At 42.8% G+C, this 9,661-nt stretch overlaps 1 protein-coding gene across 1 annotated transcript; it reads left to right on the top strand.

The window, feature by feature from the left end:
• Nucleotides 1-448: 448 nt before the first annotated feature.
• On the top strand, nucleotides 449-8,747 carry LOC119771386 (galanin receptor type 1-like). Its single transcript, XM_038267271.1, has 3 exons — nucleotides 449-1,249; nucleotides 4,763-4,828; nucleotides 8,196-8,747. Exons 1-3 carry the CDS (start codon nucleotides 602-604, stop codon nucleotides 8,547-8,549), a joined length of 1,068 nt encoding a protein of 355 aa, XP_038123199.1. The 5' UTR covers nucleotides 449-601; the 3' UTR covers nucleotides 8,550-8,747.
• Nucleotides 8,748-9,661: the final 914 nt, after the last annotated feature.

The raw sequence follows: 9,661 nt of genomic DNA, 5'->3' as shown, positions 1-9,661 counted from the left end.
ACCGTTGCGTATATTAGCTGCGACATATGAATCAAGATGCTATGACCGAAAACATTTGATTGACAGATGACCGTTGATATATGATTGGCCGAATTTAGGTGTTCAGGCTGATAGAACTAACTGGCCTGCAGGAGATAACGGGGAAAAACACAGATTTTTTCTTTATTAATAGAAATTTTCTCACTATTGGGACAATATGGTCTGATAAAAAGTACATTTATATACATGTTTAAGCCAGAATGATTTGACATTTAAATATGACTTTAAGTAGCTAGGTCTCAGCCTACATATTGTCTTTGAATTAAATTAGATGCTTTTCTGTGAAAGTTGAACCTGGTTGCAGAAATAAATCCGCATTTTGCGGATAGTTTTTGTATTTTGTTCCTTCACTCATGTCGATGCTTTCTACTTGTTCACATAAAGCTCATTAAGCCTTAAAGTGAGCAGCTGCCCCCCCTCCGCTGTGGAGACGCACCGGTTGCGCACAGTTTGCTGACGTTGCCTGTGAAGCGGAGGCAGCTTCATCGCCGCTTTCCTCTCCAGGGAATCAACGTTGCTCTGAAAAGATGTTCTTCTTTCAACATGTGCTGAAGTGAGGAAGATGGAGCAGCAGGTGGAGAACCAAAGCCAGTTGCTCAGCGCAGGGGCGCTGCCGGCCACAGTCCTAATGGGGGTGGGGGTGGATAACTTTGTCTCCCTCCTCATATTCGGGATCATCTTCATCCTGGGGGTGCTGGGGAACAGCCTGGTGATCACCGTGCTGGCGCGCAGCAAACCGGGCCAGCCGAGGAGCACCACCAACATCTTCATCCTCAACCTGAGCGTGGCGGACCTGTCCTACCTCCTCTTCTGCGTCCCCTTCCAGACCACCATCTACATGCTGCCCACCTGGGTGCTGGGAGCCTTCATCTGCAAGTTCATCCACTACTTCTTCACCGTCTCCATGCTGGTCAGCATCTTCACGCTCTCCGCCATGTCCGTGGACCGCTACGTGGCCATCGTCCACGCCAGGAAAGCCTCGTCGATCCGCGTGGGGAGGCACGCGCTGCTCGGCGTGGTGCTGATCTGGACAGTGTCTGTGGTGATGGCCGCGCCCGTGGCGCACTACCAGAGCATCGTGGAGCGGGAGGACAACAACACCTTCTGCTGGGAGGTCTGGCCGGAGCAGCACAGGAAGATCTACGTGATGTGCACCTTTGTGTTCGGCTACCTGCTGCCGCTCTGCCTCATCTCGGTCTGCTACGCAAAGGTCAGTTAACGCGTTAATGCGCAGGATGAGAGAAACCAAGGCGCGTAAAAGCGCAGGAATCAGGCGCTCTGCTAAGAGGCTCCTTCACCAAGAACTAAGATTTTACTGTAACTGAAGTTCCTGATTTTGATCTACCATATTTGGCGTCTGGAGCGTCGGGGGGGGGGGGTGGTTCTACAAACCTAATACCACTGGCGGTTCTAGACAGAGACCAACAGGGGCCAATAGGCCCCATAGAACTGGTCCTGGAACCTGTGCTGAAAACATACACTGCAAAAAGTCTATTTTCACTTTATTTTAACATGTAGGTTTGACAATGTGCCCCATTTTTCAGTGTATTCTCATTATGAGTTAGTATGAAATCGTACGAAAAGTTATGCACCGTAATTTCGTACATTTTTGACGTTTTTTCGTCTTGCCTCGAGACAAGATATCCTTGCGCATCTTATGCACCATTCAATAACAGAATTTAACATACAATTAACCCTAAGATACAAAACAACAAGAAACGTAGCAACATATTCTCATTATGAGTGCGTATGAAATCGTACAAAAAGTTTTGCACACTATTTCGTACGTTTTGGACGTTTTTCATCAAAAAACCACATCAGTGCACATGCGCTGGCAGACAGAAAAAAAAAAGCAGATCCGCGGACGGACGTAAAAATGGGAAAAACAGTGCAATCATCACTTATTCATGTCTCTAACTACGTTGCTTGCTGTTTTATATCTTAGGGTCAGGGTTAGGGCTAATTGTAATTTATATTCTATATTTGTGAATGGTGCGTCAGATGCGCATACAACAAAAAAAAACATCCAAAACGTATGAAATTACGGTGCATAACTTTTTCGTACGATTTCATACGAACTCATAATGAGAATATGTTGATACAACTGGTCCTGGAACCTGTGCGGAAAACACACACTGCAAAAAGTCTATTTTCACTTTATTTTAACATGTAGGTTTGACAATGTGCCCCATTTTTCAGTGTATGAGTTCGTACGAAATCATACGAAAAGTTATGTACCGTAATTTCATACGTTTTTGACGTTTTTTCGTCGTATTTCGTCATATTTTTACGTCTTGCCTCGAGACAAGATTTCCTTGCGCATGCGCATCTTACGCACTATTAAATAACATAGAATTTAACATACAATTAACCCTAACCCTAAGATACAAAACAACAAGAAACGTAGCAACATATTCTCATTATGAGTGTGTATGAAATCGTACGAAAAGTTATGCACACTATTTCGTACGTTTTGGATGTTTTTCCTCAAAAAACCAGATCAGTGCGCATGCGCTGGCAGACAGAAAAAAAAAAAGCAGATCCGCGGACGGACGTAAAAATGTGAAAAACAGCGCAATCATCACTTATTCATGTCTCTAACTACGTTCAGGGTTAGGGCTAATTGTAATTTATATTCTATATTCGTGAATGGTGCGTCAGATGCGCATGCGCATACAACAAAAAAAACCATCCAAAACGTATGAAATTACAGTGCATAACTTTTCGTACGATTTCATACGCACTCATAATGAGAATATGTTGATACAACTGGTCCTGGAACCTGTGCTGAAAACATACACTGCAAAAAGTCTATTTTCACTTAATTTTAACATGTAGGTTTGACAATGTGCTCCATTTCAACATATTCTCATTATCAGTTCGTATGAAATCGTCCGAAAAGTTATGCACCGTAATTTCGTATGTTTTTGACGTTTTTTCGTCGTATTTCGTCGTATTTTTACGTCTTGCCTCGAGACAAGATATCTTTGCGCATGCGCATCTTACGCACCATTAAATAACATAGAATTTAACATAGAATTAGCTCTAACCCTAAGATACAAAACAGCAAGCAACGTAGTTAGAGACATGAAGAAGTAATTATTGCACTGTTTTTCCCAGTTTTACGTCCGTCCGCTGATCTGCTTTTTTCGTCTGTCTGCCTGCGCATGCGCACTGATGTGTTTTTTCGAGGAAAAAAGTCCAAAATGTATGAAATACTGTGCATAACTTTTCGTACGATTTCATACGAACTGATAATGAGAATATGTTGCATTTTTGGGGGTGCTGAAGCAACCCTAATTTGAATCAAAGCACCTCTTAAATATGAGTTGTTTTTATAATCATTGCTGCTGTAGCTGTGGGGGTGGAAAAGTGGGTCTGATGCGCGGTGGGCGGAGCTACCCGATCCTTTCTTTGCCTGGAACAATGGCAGCTATGTTAGCTGTGATCAGCGGGTAAAAAGTAGTTTTTAAGTGAGAAAGTCCTCCTGAAAACATGGTCTGTGCAGTCAGTTAATCCAGATTACCATCAGCTGGAGGGCGTTTTTCTGGTACGTAATCCAAACTGCAGGTACCAGGATAATAAAAGTGAACATATTCTGCCGGCAGGTTTCTACATTGGCGTTAATAAACTGTTCCAGAGAAGTAATCATAGCGCTCTGCATCAGCAGTGGTGTGTCTGACTCCCTGCCAGCTCCCAGATCAGCTTCTCTGATTGGTTAATGCGGCGCGTCCAGCAGCTAAAGTTCAGTTTTTCCAACTCAGCAGCTGCTGCGTTTGCAGCGCGTCGGATGTTCAGAAGCTCATGATGTGCTGCTTCAGCTGCTCAGACGCACTGCAGGACCTTTGGCTGCACCTTGAAGCGTGTCAACCATTGACTTTGCATGTCAACCTGCTGCTTCTGCTGCTTTAGGTGTGAACGTAGCATAAGTCCCCTTTAATCTCTTCTTCGTTATTTATTCCTATCCACTGTATATATCTGGATAAACCGTATATACTAGGGCCGTTCTATAAGGAAAGCTCGTGACACACTTCCTGTTGTTTGATCTAGCTGAAAGGCCTTGTAAGGCCAAAGGATGGGGCATCATCACCATAAGTTACTTGCATTTAATCAAAAGCCTCCTGTGGTGCACGGATCATTGCTCCACACTCAACAGGCTCCTTTCCAGACTTGACTCAGTTGAACTTCCTGTAATTCAGAAACCACAGTTAGTTCAGAGCTGTACGTACATGTGAGTGATACATCATATAGTCCCGCCTCCCGCGCTGCGATCTGGCCTTAGACAACAGTGATTCACCAGAATGAATTATGCTTCGTGTAGTTCAGGCTAAAAACTTTAAATACTAATACAGATCAGATATTTACAGGTGAGGAATCTCCAAGCTGTGATGAAGCTGTTACAATCCTCAAGGTTGTTTCCCAGCCGCCTTCAGAACGAGAAGAAGACCAAAATAAAACCTTTGATTGAAAATTATAATCTTCCTGTGCTTAAAGCAATTTGGCAAAGAGATAACGATTACGATGTACGACTGATGGTTCTGTTTTCATGTTTATCTTCATGTTTAATCACGGCTGGTGAACAAACCTTCAGGTGCACTACTGCCACCAGCTGGTAAGGAGTGTAACAGCTTCATAGGAGACTCGTACGCGTGAAGCCTGTTGTGTCCAGATGCTCCTTGGATTCAGCTTCGCCTCTCATCACGGTCTGCTTTGTGTTTTCCAGGTCTTAAACCATCTGCACAAAAAGCTGAAGAACATCTCCAAGAAATCAGAGTTGTCCAAAAAGAAGGTGGGTGAAAACACAGTTGATGTTGATCTGGGTCAGAGAGGTTATGGGAGGTTTGCAACCTGCTGGAAATCTCTACAAAGTATTACAATGGAAAATTAACTTTGAATTTTGTTTACTACAAAACTAAACACTTTGAGAAGCTTCCACCATGAGACTGGACTCAGCCGTAAGGCTGATTTATACTCAGAAACCAGGAAGTCTGCGCGTGTCGCAGTGAATGCAGATATGCCCCGCCCCTTTTTGCAGACACTCTGGTGCACCTCTCCAAAATTGTAGGTGACAGGAGGCCTCTGATTGGTAAATTCTACGTACATCTGATCTACTCCATGTGTATTTTTCTGTTTCGTTCCTTACCTTCTTGTTTTTGTTTGTATGACCGCCATTGTGGAAAACGACTAAAGATGGAGCAGCTAGAAAAGCGAGGTGCGCGAGAACGCTCGGAGCCTTTTTCCACCTGGATCCCCGCACTTTTTGGCCCTCATGTCCCTCCATTGTTGCACAAACTTGCCCCCACTTCCTCAGCGCCTCGGCCGTATCTAGACCCACAGCTAGTTCCTGATTGGCCCTCTGGCATTGTGGCGTGGAATAACGTAGCGCAGACCACGCTTCAATATTGGGCAGAAATCGATAATATCTGCGACACGCTCACTGCGACACACTGCTGCAAGAGGATAACCAGGCCTTTAGAGACAGGGGGCAAGATGAAAACAGCCAGGGCCCTGGGACACGATGTTTGATTTAATGATGTGACCCATACATGTGGATTGTCTTATTTAACAGGCTGTTATTTTGAAAAAGGTCCCTTTGCATCCTATTGCAAATGAGATAATAGCGTATAATGCATGTATGCCATCCATTTTCAAAAACAGGCTCTACACTGGAAAAACAACCTAGAAATAACTAAAAAATTCTTAAAGCTACAGTGTGTAATAATTACAGGGATATACAGTCAGAAATGTAATATATTATACATAACTATGTTATTTATCATCATCTACGAGCTCAGCCTCTTAACTTTAATATTTGCGTTGCCTTAGAATTCGTTATTTATAATTACATAGGAGCGGGTCTCGCAGCCATGGAGGCAGACATCTTTGCGCTACGGCAGCGCAGAGGCAACAAACTAGCGATTGCGAGATCGCCCATTACGCCGAAAGTAACTACGGCAAGTTGAGCTGAGACGGTACTGAAAAATAGATGGCAGTATTAAAATTATCTATGTAAACAAACCTCATCACTTGAGAATGTAGGTGATGCGGACGTCGTGGAAGACATTTTGTCCCGTAACGCTCGCTGTACTGTTGGTGGGGAGAAGCGGTGGGGGGGAGATGTTCATGTTGCTGCAGTCTGCTGCAGTCTGGACGTTAGATGTCGCTGAAAATTACACACTGTAGCTTTAAATAAAGTGTATTTACCCTTAATTTGAGTAGGTAAATGAGATAGTTTGCCAATGAAATTAGTATTTTTACTCTTAAAATACGAAAATTAGATAATATGCACTTGAAATGAGACAATGCAATTGTTTTTTCTTATTTTAAACGTAAATTGTCATGTTCTATTGGCAAAATGTTTCTCTTATCTCCTAAATCCAAGAACAAATGCAGCTATTTTAAGAAAAAAATGACTTATCTAGATTTTGATTTTTTCCAGTATAACCACAAGGATCACTTTATGTAAACCCAGTCTGTATTCTTCAGCATAGTTAGCGAATGTTTTTATGATATTTTATCCCAATTTTTATCACACAATATGCAATCCTCATCTCAGTGTTAAAGTTGAAACATAGACTATAACTGATTATAGGCACAGACTACAGCATAGGCATTGGTCTAGGTTTTAAGTTAAACATGAATTTAAATAAAGTCGCTCCGGCCTTTGAATTGAAAACCACTCTGTCCTCCACCTTATTTCTTCCGCTCCGCTGCTCGCTCCACTCTGCTCACATGCTCTGAGATTAACTATAAAAGATGGATTGATGATTTCTGAACAACAGCAACGACCAACAGCTCTGCTCTCTGATCAGAATTTATAAGCAGCACCTCAAGTTTTAATCAGGATTTATAAATAAAAAGTGTGTCTTTATAAACACTCCCAAACAGCCTTTATAAATCAAGTTTAATAAGACAGTTTGTTCTGTATCACAACTACTCTGCCAAAATTGCACGCTTTTCATAAACATTTTTACAAGCAGTTTTAATAAATTCACACACACGTGAACTACTCTCCACGCACATTTTGAGAACTTTATGTTTGCAGATTCAATCCCAAAATGTCACCAGCATGAGCCCACGCTCTTTCTCTGCAGCTGTGTCTTTCTTTGTATGCACCTTTAGTTTCTCTCCTTCCTTTGGTGACAGCTTTATTCACCGAGGATGGATCCGAGCGGAGAAAGACCGCCTGTGATCGGTGCTGTGCAGTTAGATGCCTTTGTAACTTTATTAATCAAATAACCTTGAGACAGGGGGCAAGATGTCATCTAAGGCCCCTGTCACAAATTGGCGATTTAGTCAGCGTCTGCCCGAAGTCCCAGAATCTCCTAAAATGCTGGCATACGCTGAACTTTCTATATATTTTTCCAATAAAAAAATATATACAGCCATTTGGACACACTGTGCATTAGGACAACAGATGTGAGATGTTAGAGTTTGCAAAGAAAACAAGCATGGATATTCGTCCCTAAGGTCCAAAATTAATAAAAATAGCTTAGTCCCGGCCCGGGGTCTTTCTGCATTGAGTTTGCATGTTCTCCCTAAGCATGTGTGGGTTCTCCTGCTCTCCTCTATCTTGTCTGCTGTCATGATTCATGCAGCTATTATTTCATCCAAATGAAAAATGGAGAACAGATAAGCAGATCATGGCTTGTCTACAGTGAAAAGAAGGACTGGGTTATTTACTTTGGCCTTTTTGGAAACACAGGAAGGAGCAATCAGCTAAGTGAGCTTAGTGCTTGGAAAAAATCTTTCATTCCTTTAGAGACAGCATGAAAAGTCAGCTGAGTACAAAACATAGAGAGGAAAACAAGAAGAAAAGGGACAAGAAGAGAGGGACACAACCTAGAACAGATAATGGATGTCTATTCTATTAACATTTCTAAATCTGGAGAATGAGGCTGTTTGATGGGTTGTCTTCTCCATTCAAAGGGCCCCCTGCCTGTCTTTGCCTAGGACCCCAAATTTCCTAAATCCGCCCCTGTCTATGTCTAGTAGGTACTTTTAAATTTAATAGCAAGCAGCCTAACATAAGTGAATAGAAAGGTTAATAAGTCACAGCAATCCTCAAAGTCTTTCTCAGATCTCAGTAAATCCAGCAGACTATTTTTCTCTGAAGGTTTAATTGGATAATTTCTGCATCTTCATCTTCTCCATAGACTGCTCAGACCGTCCTGGTGGTGGTTGTGGTCTTCTGCCTGTCCTGGCTGCCGCACCACATCGTCCACCTGTGGGTGGAGTTCGGCTCCTTCCCTCTGAACCAGGCGTCCTTCGTCTTCAGGATGGTTGCTCACTGCCTGGCCTACAGCAACTCCTCCGTCAACCCCATCATCTACGCCTTCCTGTCCGAGAACTTCAGGAACTCCTACAAGCAGGTGTTCTGGTGCAGGGCGCCCAGCGAGTGTCCGCTGAACGAAACCAGAGACGCTCGTAGCAGGATGGAGACGGCGCCCTCCACTTACATCAGCGTGACTCACAAAGGGCACAGCGCTCAGACGGGGAAAATGCTTTGATGGCTGTGACCCCGACTGATTGCTTTCTCCTGTAAATACAGACATTTCAGATGATGTAACGGAACCGATTTATAACAGTCATTCGATTCTGTTCTTTTAGTTCCAGCTGTATTTCTCTGATAGATGGACAGGATGCAGTAATTAGAGTATTCAGGAAGAACTGATCGCAGAAAATCATTGATTTCTTTCAAGGGACACAACATAGTTAGTCCAGGAAATAAAACAAAATATTATATTATATCTGGGTCAGGCTTTAAAGCAAAAGTCGCTCATAGTCAGAATTCAAACTTCTGAAAGTTCTTTAAATCTGAAATGATTCCATCCTGTTCAATAAATGATCAGTGTTTTTAATTCAGAGTAATTTTCATGTGAATGTGCTTTACTGGAGGCATCCATGTTTGTCAAAGAACACTACTGCCACCTACTGGTTAGTGACGTCACGGTGCGGTATCGGCTGTTGATCAAGTCCCAGTGCTGTATCTGGTGTTGTGTCACAACGCGCTATTATCCAAGTCATCTTGAAAACATTCTTCTTCCAAATGTTGGCTACATATTACGGTTTTTTCTCTGGCCAGAAGTTCGATGGCAAATCCTCCCTCTTCAAGTTGGCGATCCAACGACCAACCCGTCCGTGGAGGATCAGGAATCAGAAAGGTGGAATAACTCTTTTTTTCCACTTTTACCCGATGTATTCCAGCATCCAGCTGCCATGCACGTGGGCATTGTCAGTTTCACTATAGCTCTGGTGAATTTCAATGGTGAAGTCCTCTGGAAATCTTCAATAATTGTTGTTGATTGCAGATGTGTCTAGTAGTCCCCATTGATTTAGCTTGGAAAGCGGGGAGAATGGCGCTAGGCTTACCGCACCGTGACGTCACTGCTGGAAGATGGCAGGAGGGAGGGGCTACTAGATTTGGACAAAGATGGCCGCTCCCAGACTCAGTGATCTCAACGGAAATTATTGTTTTTTTTACTGATTAACGCTAAATTCATTAAATCACCGCAAACATATTAGTTTTAGGTATAAATAATGATCCATTGATTTCCTATAAAGACCTTCCATAAGGACAGCAAACTGAGACATTAACTGCCATAATGTGCTGCTAAGGCAA

Source organism: Cyprinodon tularosa, unplaced genomic scaffold (assembly GCF_016077235.1).
Source record: "Cyprinodon tularosa strain WSP-4 unplaced genomic scaffold, ASM1607723v1 ctg668, whole genome shotgun sequence".
NCBI lineage: Eukaryota > Metazoa > Chordata > Actinopteri > Cyprinodontiformes > Cyprinodontidae > Cyprinodon > Cyprinodon tularosa.
The sequence above is the reverse complement of the archived record's forward strand: the minus strand, read 5'-3'. Positions and strand labels throughout refer to the sequence as shown.

Bases quoted from the DNA above. Each gene is read 5' to 3' on its own strand.
- LOC119771386 (XM_038267271.1), top strand. From the start codon at position 602: ATGGAGCAGCAGGTGGAGAACCAAAGCCAGTTGCTCAGCGCAGGGGCG. The intron at 1,250-4,762 runs GTCAGTTAACGC...TGTGTTTTCCAG, and splicing joins TCTCGGTCTGCTACGCAAAG to GTCTTAAACCATCTGCACAA. The intron at 4,829-8,195 runs GTGGGTGAAAAC...TCTTCTCCATAG, and splicing joins CAGAGTTGTCCAAAAAGAAG to ACTGCTCAGACCGTCCTGGT.